Below are 12,705 nucleotides of genomic sequence, written 5' to 3' on the forward strand. Positions count from 1 at the left end.
GCAGTCTGCATGCCAAAGTATCCTTGGGCAAAATACTTTCTTCAAGTTTCTCTCTGATACATCCTTTGGAGTGTGAGTAAAGAAAAGAGATGAAGCGCTGCCATGTTTTTACAAATATTCTAAACAGGTGCTCATCAGTAGGGTGAAATGACTAAAAAACTTGCTGAGATTTAAAAATATCTAATAAAAAACTAGAAGCAAGGAAATGCACGACCTACGCGTATCGACTAAAAAGTCTTCATCAGGGAAAGATAGAAAGCACTTAGAAAATTGCTTGTATGAATGGGTGAATGAGGCATGTTGTATAGAGGTGGTTTGAGTGCTCAAGTAGAGTAGAAAAGCGCTCCAAAAGAACCAGTTAACTAAAACGTTGCAGACAAAATGGTTAGTTTATTCAAAATTGTTGGCAAAAAAACCTCGTTACTTTCCTGTGTTGTAAACCTATTTTTGAGGGATCAAAAGGAAAAAACCCCCAAAACATTTGCACAAAGCTGCACACAAGTTATGAAGAAAAGATGTCTTGTCATCACAAAAACAAATCTTTTACAGATTTCCCTTATTGATATTATGCAACGTTTTCAGACTTGCGGCTTTCAAATTTGCAGATCTGTGGCGGTCATTCTAGGCAAGACGGGATCACATGCCTGTTGTGTGATTGGCCGGCCCTTTTCCTCATTCCTCTCCTTGACAGGCACGCTCACAGACAGATGCACAGCAGCTGTATTGCAGGATGCAGTTTTTCAGGGCGCAGTAATCTCTAAACATCAGAAATGCCAGCCACATGGATGCAGCAAGGCGACGTGATCACTTGAAGCAGACAGAATGAAAAATGGCTTTTCCCTCAGTTTGTTTTAAGATCTTATCTGCGTGCGCTGTGATCAAACCAGGCTGCAATGAAAGCGTTACATCCACAGATGTTTGAATCTACCAGTAGCCCGGGGAATAACATCCTTATCAAGAGGAGCTGTTATGTTGGAAAAAGGTAAACATCACCTGCATTCATCTGGTCTCTGCGACTGTGTCAGTCGGACCCGCTTTATCGAGGCTCGCTCTCAGTGTTGTGGGTTTGGTAACGTATTTGATAAGGTCTGTTTGGCGCTTGGCCTCTCGCTCGACATCCTCAGGGCTTGTGGTGTGATGGATTTGTGGCATGCTGCTTCTAGAAGGAAACAGTCTGTAGTGAAATTTCGATTATGCTTATGATGTAAGAGTCTTTAAGAGACATTCAGGGCTGTGGAAGAAGAGGTGCTGTGACTTTCAGTATTGCTGGTTTTGCCCTAGAGCTATCTTTTCCCAACATCTGCACACTGAAAATGCAGCTCCTGGGGTCTTTTTCCCCCCCCTCTACTTTCTTTTTATTTTTTAACCAGTTCTGAGCTGTAAGGTACGCAAGGTTATTCTTGCACATACCTCCACTGGCCTCAGGAACTGAAATAAAACCAGCAACCCTACAGCTGGTGTCCTTTGTGTGTGCCTGAGCCTTTTTCTTTCCTGAGCTAGTGGAGATAATTCAGCATCACTCTCTGGGATAAACTGTTATCAAGGATGCTGAGTAATTTGAGGCAGTGATGAGGCTGGGATGCAGGCGGAGGCCTTTAATGAGATTTGCTCGAGGTACTCTTGGTGTTGGCTCGCTGTACGTTTGTAGTTTCGCAGTGATGGCTCTCCCTGGTTTTCTGCTCTTTCTGTGTGACTTTAAAAAGAAAGAAAAAGATACCTACCCCCTGGTATTTTGCAGCATACGGATGTTTTTTTTTCTCCAGGCAGTCATGCACAGAATGCAGCAAAAAAAACAAAAAAAAAAACAACTGGATAAGCTGCAGAGTCTTGCTCTATACAGAAATATTTATTGTGGATGTGGAAAGCTTAGCTGTAAATATTCCATATACACAGTTATTAACTGTATTTATATTTCTGGGCTTTTTACCTCTTGCATATCTAAGTAAACAAACTAGGCCGCCCTTATTAATGGGAAAGTGACAAGTGACCAATCCTGTTGTGGCTAATGAGTTTGCTTTACTAACTGCACCCAGCCTTCATCAAACAGAATTATACATCTAGCTCAGCTTTAAGTTTTGAGGTGCATAAAAAAAGTAAATATTTTGCCATATTAAAGCTTAATGCCAAACAGCTTTTCTTGCAGTTAAACAGAAATTCTTTTTTTTTTTTTCTTGCTGCAGATAATTAGTGTCATTCATTAGTTCTTTTTCCTGCTATTCTCCCTCTCAGGTTTCTGAATCAAGGAGGAGGAGGAAGAGTGGATTTCTGAGGCACAGTCTCTGGAGATATTTCTCATGAGGGGTGGATGAAAGATGGATGGAAGCGGCCCCTCTCAGCTGTCACACTCTGACCTCTGAGTAGCTATGTATTCCCTGCACCCAACGAGGAGGAACCCCTCCCCAGATGTGGGGCTGTCTTCTCACCCAGAGTTGGATTAATAGCCAGAGCTCACAAAAACAGAATGGCATTAGCTTGTGCAGACTATGACTCATCAGAGTTCATATCAGAGTACAGGTGAGACTGAGTCTCTAGCCGATACCTGCAGGACTCTTAAGGAGAAGTAATCAGCCTTGGATGACCTTCACAGAAGGATAGAGTTATACCCCAGGTTTGATGAATTAGTGTCTATTCCACTGCCTTGTTGACAAGGTCGGCCATGGCTGCTGCTGATCGCCAGAGCAATGGTTCCCTGAAGGGACGAAGAACAGACTGAGAGAGTCAACAATGCAGCGTAACGGTGGCGGCGTGGGCGTCGGAGGCCAGCCGTGGATGTTTCGCCGCGTGCGTCTCACGTGGCTCAGTTTCATGCTCTTCTTCATCCTGGTCTTCTTCCCGCTTATTGCCCACTACTACCTCACTACCATTGATGAAGCTGGGGATCGCGACAAGCACATCTTTGGGCCCCGGCCTGGTGGCGAGCTGTGCGAGGCCAAACATGTGCAGGACTTGTGCCGTATCCGCGAGTCGGTCAGTGAGGAGCTGTTGCAGCTGGAGGCAAAGAGGCAGGAGCTCAATGGGGAGATCGCCCGACTTAACCTGCGCATCGAGGCTTGCAAGCGCAGCATCGACAGTGCCAAGCAAGATCTACTACAGCTGAAAAATGTTATCAGCCAAACGGAGCATTCTTATAAAGAACTGATGGCCCAGAACCAGCCCAAGCTGTCGTTGCCCGTCAGGTTACTTCCCGACAAGGAGGATCCGGGGCTGCCACCACCCAAGTCTCCACGCTCCTGCCGCCTGCGCTCCTGCTTCGACTATGCGCGCTGTCCCCTTACATCTGGGTTCCCTGTATATGTCTATGACACAGACTCCTACCTATGGGGGAGCTATATTGACCCTCTGGTAAAGCAGGCTTTTGTTGCATCAGTTAAGAGCAACATTTATGTAACTAATAACCCCAACATTGCCTGTCTGTATTTGGTTCTGGTAGGAGAGCTGCAGGAGTCCCCTTCCTTCCCACTGCCATCTCCTTCAGAGCTGGAGAAGCAACTGAAAGCTCTTCCTTACTGGAGGTCTGATGGACACAACCATGTACTGGTGCATCTCTCTAGAAAGTCTATGACACAGAACTTCCTGTATAATGTGAGCACAGGGCGAGCAGCAGTTGCTCAGTCCACTTTCCTAGAGCAGCAGTACCGTGAGGGTTTTGACCTAGTTGTGTCCCCGCTAGTTCATGCCCTCTCTGAACCCAACTTTTTAGAAGTCCCACCTCAAGTTCCCGTGAAGAGGAAATACCTTTTCACATTCCAGGGGGAGAGGGTGGAGTCCCTGAGGAGCAGCTTACAGGAGGCACCGCCCCAGTCTTTCGAGGAGGAAATGGAAGGAGATCCACCAGCCGATTATGACGATCGCATAATCGGCACCTTAAAGGCAGTGCAGGACAGCCACTTGGATCAGGTCCTGGTGGAATTCACCTGCAAGAACCCGAGGCCAAGTTTGCCAACAGAGTGGGCTCTTTGTGGAGAGAGAGAAGACAGACTGGAGGTCCTCAAGGTTTCTACCTTTGCCCTGGTGATTGCTGCAGGAGATGGACAACTTGTAGCATCAGCAGGCTTTGGGATGAGGCTGTTTGAGGCTTTAGAAGTGGGGGCTATCCCTGTTGTCCTGGGGGACCACTCCCGACTGCCTTACCACCAGTTTATTCGCTGGAGTGAAGCTGCCATTTTGGTCCCCAAGCCCCGTGTAACAGAGCTACATTTCCTCTTGAGGAGCCTGTCAGACAATGACATGTTGGCTATGAGGCGACAGGGCCGCTTTCTGTGGGAAACGTACTTCTCAACCTCAGAAAATGTTCTCAACACCATTCTGGCCAGTATCAGAACCAGCATCCAAGTTCCTGCTGCACCCATCAAAGAAGAGCCAGTTCATGAGATTCCTCACAAAGCCGGGAAGTTGGCTGGGACAGATGCCAACCTGGCTGACAATGGTGATCTGGATTTGGGTCCCGTCGAGACGGAGCCTCCTTATGCCTCTCCACGCTTTCTCCGCAACTTCACATATACAGCTGCAGACACTTACAGATCATGGAACCGGGCCCCGGGGCCCTTCCACCTGTTTCCTCACACTCCTCTTGACCCGGTACTCCCCTCTGAAGCCAAATTCCTTGGCTCAGGTACTGGTTTCAGGCCTATTGGAGGAGGTACAGGAGGCTCTGGAAAGGAGTTCCAGGCTGCTCTGGGTGGGAATGTTCCCCGAGAGCAGTTCACTGTAGTCATGCTGACTTATGAGAGGGAGGAGGTCCTGATGAACTCTCTCGAGAGGCTGAATGGACTGCCATACCTTAACAAGGTAGTGGTAGTGTGGAATTCTCCCAAGCCTCCTTCAGATGACCTGCTGTGGCCAGACATCGGCCTGCCCATTGTGGTGAGTGTAGAAAGATTGATCTTTTTTACGTGCAACAATTTATCTAAATACCGTTGTTATAGTAAGTTTTTTTTAAGTAAGGAAATCATCTCGTGCTCATCCTTTCTCTCTGAAATGCAAAAAGGTAACCTGCGATGTTTGATGTGTCAGATGAAAAGTTTCTTTGAGTACATCAGGATCAGTCTCTTTGAAAATCTGTTGGAGTCCATACAAATTACCAGCAGCTTTACTAAAAGGATTGAAGAAGCTTGACACCCATGAATAATAAAATCTGTGCCTTTGAACTAAGGATGAAAAATCAAATATTCATGTGGTTCACATCCACACCATTAGGTTGTCACACTGACTTTCTTCACATGTGGTGAGCTGATGGGGAGGTACTAAAGAATTTGGTGGTGCCAGACTGAAACTGAACACAATCTTTGTCAGTGAATTATTTATATTATTCATTTGGTTAAATTCATCAACTAAATTAACCGATTAATGTGAGTCTTGATAGCAAAAAACAAGTTACATCCTTGTAACAAGCATTTTTTCCTTACAAATCGTAGATGACGATTAAGCATCATGCCCTCATGCTCCCATCACTCTGAAGTAATGGAAAAAGGTCCTGTGGTCTAATGAGTCCTCTATTACAGAGTCCAGTCTTTATGCTCCTTGGCAAATTGAACTTTTTTTCCCTTAGCCACTTAATCCCTTGAGTTGTCTTTGCTTTGTGCACGTGAGAATCCTTTTACTTTAACTGTTTAACACAGTTGTGACGTCTACTTTCAATTTAAGATTTGATTTCACTACATTTTAAGCCATTTGCAGTTAAGGTTTCAGTTCACCACTATCCCTATTGCAAGTCGAAACACATTAATCGCAGCACTAATTATCCAATTATTCGTTCTTACCTATTTACTTGGTTAAATGCAGATGGGAATGTCTCTTTCCTCTCAGCAGGGCAGAGCTTTTATAAATGCAGAGTGTTACTGTTAGCTGCCCCCTTATTCACCGGGGATCACCACAACAGGTAGCTCCACATGTTTGATTCGACAGTGTTTTTGTACCCAGTGCCCTTCCTGATGTAACCCCGAATGGATTTCTCTCTTCCTGGGATTGCACCAGGGATCTGTTGGTTGGAAGAATGTGTTAATGACTACACTGCAGAGCTGCTGTGTTAGAGCTGCATTAAAAAGGAAGAATGACGTTTAACGTGAAGACTCCACACCTCAGCTAAGACGTTACCGTGTTGTATGTGCTACATACAGTTCTGAGATTGTAATGGAGACACAGCCCTGTGTTGATCAATCTATTTGATCAACACATTATTTCTGCATTACATTCCTGAAAAGGTTTTCACATGATGCACCAAACACAGATACCAATATGCATCTGTCATCAGCATCATTACAGGCTGACTGATATGGACTTGGGCTCTAACTGGTCTCTAAAATGCAAATTTTTGGCACCGTTTTAGAATAAAGTGCACTTAAAGCACTTCAGCTTAACAGCTTGCATCTAACAGCGATTTGCAGTAAGATACAGGAAACAGCGTTTTTAGAAGCAGTCACTACATAAGCAGGTACTACTAGATCTCATCTAGACTACTACTACTTCTCTAAAACGTGCCTTTTATTAAAGCTCTTGCTGCCTCTCCTCTCCTGCCTGCAGGTGGTCCGCACAGAAAAGAACAGCCTCAACAATCGCTTCCTACCCTGGGATGCCGTGGAAACCGAGGCAATCCTGTCTATCGACGACGACGCTCACCTTCGCCACGATGAGATCATGTTTGGTTTCAGGTGAAGAAAAATGTTTTTGCTATCGCCTGGTGCACACTTGTCATTTCATTTGGTGTTTCGGCGTGCTTATTAAAAGCGTATTAACCCACCGTGGAAATTTTGCTGCAACATTGAAGATGAAAAGTTGATTTAATTAGAATTTTGCGACAAAGATCAACAGAAAAAAAGTCCCTCCTAATTCTAATGTGATAGCAGAGCTCTAAAAAGGGAGCTAATTACAACTGCTAAGCACAGTACTTGTTTAATTATTTTCATTTTTATTGGTGTTGTTTTGTCTTGCAAGTCATTAACTGGAACAACAATTCATAGATAAATTAAAGATGATACGTTGTGAGCGGTGCTTTTCTCAAGAAAAGTGCTTCTGAAGAAAACTGAACGTAAACATTGAGCTAAATAAAAAGGAAGGAAGGGAAAATGCTCAAAATAATGTCGAAACATCACGTTCCTAAAAAACACTGGATCCGACAGAGAGACTGAACCTCCTGCTAGAGACCAAAGTATAGAAAATAAAAGGGAAATGTGCTGTCAGCGTCTTGCCCATACAACACTCAGATGAGCTGAATATGAAGGCCGTGCTTAAACCAATTAAATGATCAAGCGCGCCGTTAAGTTATTTTGGTTTACAACCTCTCCCCTCTGTCAGACTTGTCTACGACTCGGTGCTGCAGCAGCTTGTCGAGGCAGGCAAAAACTCACTTGCCGAGCACGAGTACGGCGGGGTCATTTGTCACGAATTATCTCAAACTCCCCCAGAATTACACAGGAATGTTTCCCAATCTCCGCTCTCGCCAAAGAGGAGAAGCCATTCGGCAGCCGAGTGCGTTAGACATTTTAAGTGGTCTCACATGAACTCATTCGAGACTTTAATTTGCGCTTTGAGATTTCTTAGCTCTGTGAGTCCGAAGTAGGAATTTCAAGCATCCAATTTGAGGTATCGAAACACTTTTTGTGCACGTTCCTGCAGTGAATCATAAGAAAAAAAAAGGCTATATACTAATGGAAAAGAAAATAATTAATGCTTGACAGGAAAATGGACACATTGCTTACTTGGCTAACAAGTTGAAACAGATGGATTTGAAAGGACAGCATATGCACAGACTCTTGAAATCCAAACACAGAAATTTGTTTTTAACTCTAAAATAAAAGGGAACCATCACACAGTGTCTACATGTTGCTTAAGAAGTCTTCAAATATGTCAAATGCTTATTTATGAATAAAAGCCATTAAATTATTTAATAAAATTCAGTTTCTCTTTGGTCACAAATTTCAAGCGCGCAGTGCTGCTGTTCTTGCATATTTTGTGCATCTAGGTCACTCAGTGCAACTGCATAGTTGAGGCCAAGCTTTAGAGTTTACTGACTGGGAGTGCAATGACCAAATATTATTATTGGCTGGCGTTTTCCCCGTTATCTGATTTTAAGCAAATCAAACGGCATTTATTGGTGTTTGATAGCTGAATTTTGCAAAATGTTACAAAATTGCATAAGAGATGAAAAGGTAACAGGTAAAGAGGTAAAAATTATGTCAATAAAGATACATTAGCTGTCTTACCTGTTGTAGCTTATACCTATAAACCTCCCTAATGCAAAAATCTTCTATCCGCAGGCCCGGTGTTTACTTCTGAAAAAGTGTGTCGCTTTTGATTTGTACACTGCTCAAAGAAATTAAGCGAACACTCGATCATCACAGTGGAACACAAAACCAGTTAAACTTCAGGGATAACAATCTGTCCCGTTACGAAGCATAAACCAGAACTGGCAGGTCAGCCACTGGCACCCGCTGTCTTGACAAACGTAGCTGGATCACACCGAGCACATGTGACAGGCGCGATGGAGTCTGGAGACACTGACAAATATTATGCCTGGAACATGATGTTTGAAGAGATTGGGCACAAGTGGCTGACCTGGCGCTTGTGGTTTTCTCTGGCAGTGGAACTACGTGATGCTGGTCTGTGAGCACAGGTCCCACAAAAGGATGTCAGGCTGTCATGCCGCCCTCACAGAGTCTGATCGGTCAGTCAGAAAACTGAGTAGCCTAATGGAGGTCATTTCAGCTTTTCCTCATGCAAGGGATGTTTTAAGTTATGGTCCTGCTGCTGTAGCTGTGTCCAGCTCTCCTTGTGTGGTCATCCATCTTCTGGCAAAACCTACTCATGCACAAGCACATATGGATGTTCCAGCCTGGAGGAGCTGGACTATCTGTGCAGTCTGAATGGACCAGTAGTGACGATAACAATAACAAAAATTAAAACTAGAGAAATATCACTTAGTAGGAAAAGGAGAGAGCAATGGCCTGTGGGCCACCATCTGCAAAACCACTCCGCTTTTGGTTGGGTTGTCTTGTTTTTGCCACAGTGCACATCCATCCATCCATCCATTCGCTTCCGCTTATCCTTTTCAGGGTCGCGGGGGGCGCTGGAGCCTATCCCAGCTGTCATAGGGCGAGAGGCGGGGTACACCCTGGACAGGTCGGCAGTCTGTCACAGGGCCAACACACAGGGACAGACAACCACTCACACTCACATTCATTCACACATTCACACCTAGTGACAATTTGGATTATCCAATTAACCTATCCCCACAAGCCGCATGTCTTTGGACGGTGGGAGGAAGCCGGAGTACCCGGAGGGAACCCACGCAAACACGGGGAGAACATGCAAACTCCACACAGAAAGACCCCGGCCTGATGTTGGAATTGAACTCAGGACCTTCTTGCTGTGCGGCAACAGTGCTAACCACCGTGCCACCGTGCAGTTTTATTTATATAGCAGCAAATCACAACAACAGTCACCTCAAGGTGCTTTATATTGAAAGGTAAGGACACCACAATAGTGGAGAGAAAATGTCTAAAATCAAAAAAACAGGTATGAGACAGTACCTGGCTAAAATGGGAAGGAAGAACTCCCTTTTAACAGGAAGAAACCTGGCAGACATTTGCCATGACTGTTTGGGGTTGATTGTTCTCACTTTAATTTACACCATAGGGGCTGAAATGGATTCACAGTGATAGATGCTTTCTAACTGGACAGATTTTTAACCCTAAAGTTTAACAGACCTGTTTATTAGACCTGTGTTATACTCTGATGATCAACTGTTTCTCTAATTTATTTTTTTTTCTTTAGGATTGTATTTCCACTGCTCAATAGTTAAGTTTTAAATTGGTTTAAAGTGGTTTATTAGGAGGCTATCAAAAGCTATTAATGTATGTAGTTTTTGATTCAGAGTAGCAGCGAGTAGGTGAAAGGATACAGAACAGTAAACAGATTTTGATGTGTTCTGACACATAGCATTATATTTGGTTCTAAACACTTAATTAGAAAGAATCCAGCTTTAAATGTTTCCATTATGTTGTTGAGAGAGTCTGTGAGACCAAGCTCCTCGACAAAACATATCAGTATCATAGTTTCTAACAGGGAAACTGTATTTCTGGTGTTAAAAGATGTGTAAACCTAAATCAGTCAGACGATTTATCATGGCTTTGATATTGTCTCTTTGTGATTACTATCCAGTATGCTGTAGTGGCACAATGTGATTAAAGAAGTGCAAGTGTTAGAAAATAGAGAGGCATGTGTCGTCCTTTGTATTTGTATTCATGATAAATATTATTGTTACAAAGACTAATTATTTTGTAAAACAAATTTACCATATCAGTGAAGACGAGATTATTCTATCAGGCGGCCTACAGGAGGACATTTTTTATTAGGCATAGCACGACACAGTTCAATTAAAAGAACATGTTTATACAACTGATGGAACTGAATTCATTGGCAAAACAGATAATACAAAAAAACCCCAGTAAAAGTGGGTTTAAAACAATCTCTCTATTTGATTGAATTAGTGCGTGCGCTGTAATAATTGGTGATTCATTAAAATATTATGTTCTATTATGTCTCACAATGCTTTTGCTAATATGGGCCACAATTTATGTTGTAAGCCGCTGAGTGTTTGTATGTCGTTTGTTTGTTTAGGATGTTATAGTGCGCTATGAAAGATTTGTGACCCCAGGAGCTGAAGCTGCTGTATTGCTTCAGCTAACAGCAATCGTGCTAAACTAAACTGCACATGTAAACACCCTGCATCTTAATTAACTGATTTAAATTGGAATATTTTGTGGACTTCTCTGGGTGGCTCAGAGTGTGGCGTGAGGCCAGAGATCGCATCGTAGGTTTTCCTGGGAGGTATCACGCGTGGGACGTCAACCACCAGTCCTGGCTCTACAACTCCAACTACTCCTGTGAGCTCTCCATGGTCCTGACAGGAGCTGCCTTCTTCCATAAGGTCAGAAAATGAAAACGGCTACACGGTAGGTTCACATCTGGCTGTGTTGGAGCATATCATTTACATATTTCCCCTTGTCCTTGTCTTCTCGCAGTACTACGCGTACCTGTACTCCTATGTGATGCCCCAAGCTATTAGGGATATGGTGGACGAATACATTAACTGCGAGGACATCGCCATGAACTTCCTCGTCTCTCACATCACCCGCAAACCACCCATCAAGGTCAGTGACAGAGCATGCAGTCTGGCTCTGGGGGCTTTGCACCTCCTTCAGGACGTGGGTATTTATATTTCTGCCTGCTTAGCCTTGCCATTACTCAAACTGGCATATCCAATATTCCGCACAAATTATACTTTTTAAAAACACAAGATTGAATCCGTGCGTTACGGCAGATTTCTTTTCTTCTCTCTTTTCTCCAGGATTTTTATTGGAAGAACATTTATTGCCGCCGAGCACACTTATGGCTAGGCAAATAATTATAGCAATCAAGCTAGGGAAGCTGTTAGAAGAGAAATGTCATTGCAGCCCTCACTTTAAGTTCTTTTTGATTTAGTGGGGTGTTAATATTCAGGGGCGTTTCAGAGGGGAATTAAGGACGTCTTTGATGGAGTGTGTTGCATGACAGTGTTTTCGCTGCTAGGAATAAGTCTTGTGAATAATGAATTTGGGGCAACTTTGAACGAGTCCTAAGCGGTGAGGGAATCTATTTTTCTTTAAAATAAGACAAATAAAGAAGAAAATAAATGGATTTTGTTGTGCCACTGGTGAGGAATTGATATCTTGTGCAGATTTTTCAAGCTTGTTTCTTCTCCTCTTCCTACAATAATAAAAACAGCTGCTAGAGTTTGCTTTGGTTTGTTGTCAGATTCAGTAGCTTGCTGCAATCTAGCTGATTGCGCTAAAGTTGACATCAACTGTTTGCTTGTAATGTTTCAAGCTAACATTTTTTTAAACAACTAAAATATGATAAAAAGGTTTGACATTGATGGCGTGAGAAATTATACAATGCTAGAAACAAACGATGGACATGTTTGTCAGGAAAGTCAGCATGGGCGTGGTTAAAAAGATGCACTGTTTTTGCAGCACATAGTCATGTTTCAAACAGTGTTGTTTTAATAGTTTCAAAATAAAAGCAGACCACTTCACTGCTGCAATAACCTGATAAAAATGAGAGCAAATTGTAAATCAACTGGTATTTGTAGCACCTTTCTACTACAAGACTCAATCAAGTGCTTACGAAGAGTCACACACACTCACGCTTTGATGGATGCATCCCTGGAGGAGTCAGGGTTCGATCCACCAACGTTGGTTTTATATTAATTTCCCTGTTCGCCTTCCGTGCTCCCTCCGACTCTTTTTCTTTTCCCGTGCAGAGTTTTCAAAAGTTGCTTCAGTTTTTCCAGCATCAACCATTTCAGCTGCTTTGGAAAATCTATCAACTGCTGCTGTAGGAAAACAGAAACGTTATCCTCTTTCTGCTTTGGCTACGTGATCAAGCCTTTGTTTACCCCTTTGTTTAGAGTAGATGTCCTACCACATTTGGTACAGGGCATCAGTGAGCTACTGGATCTTCCACAGTTCACTTCCATACATTAACATCTCAGCGGTTCACAGCTGGATTCAGGTGTGGGGAATGTGGGGTCCAGTCGGTGGCATCAGTGTCCTCATGATCCAGGTAGTGCTTACAAACCCTGACTACGTTAACCTGGGCGTTGTCCTGCACCAGGAGGAATGCAGGGCCCACTGCACCAGTATTAGGTCTGAGGGTTTCATCCCTGTA

General features: G+C 43.5%; 1 protein-coding gene across 1 annotated transcript in view; it reads left to right on the forward strand.

Annotated features, from left to right (window-relative positions):
* extl3 (exostosin-like glycosyltransferase 3) overlaps positions 1–12,705 on the forward strand; it is a 38,881-nt gene that overhangs the window by 21,877 nt on the left and 4,299 nt on the right. Inside the window, exons 2-5 of the mRNA XM_082506282.1 lie at positions 2,230–4,863; positions 6,520–6,647; positions 10,780–10,924; positions 11,019–11,147. Coding sequence (XP_082362408.1) covers positions 2,725–4,863; positions 6,520–6,647; positions 10,780–10,924; positions 11,019–11,147 — 2,541 coding nt within the window. The 5' untranslated portion in view covers positions 2,230–2,724. The remainder of the gene's footprint in view (positions 1–2,229; positions 4,864–6,519; positions 6,648–10,779; positions 10,925–11,018; positions 11,148–12,705) is intronic.

This window comes from Aulonocara stuartgranti (assembly GCF_965226115.1).
Source record: "Aulonocara stuartgranti genome assembly, chromosome: 15".
NCBI lineage: Eukaryota > Metazoa > Chordata > Actinopteri > Cichliformes > Cichlidae > Aulonocara > Aulonocara stuartgranti.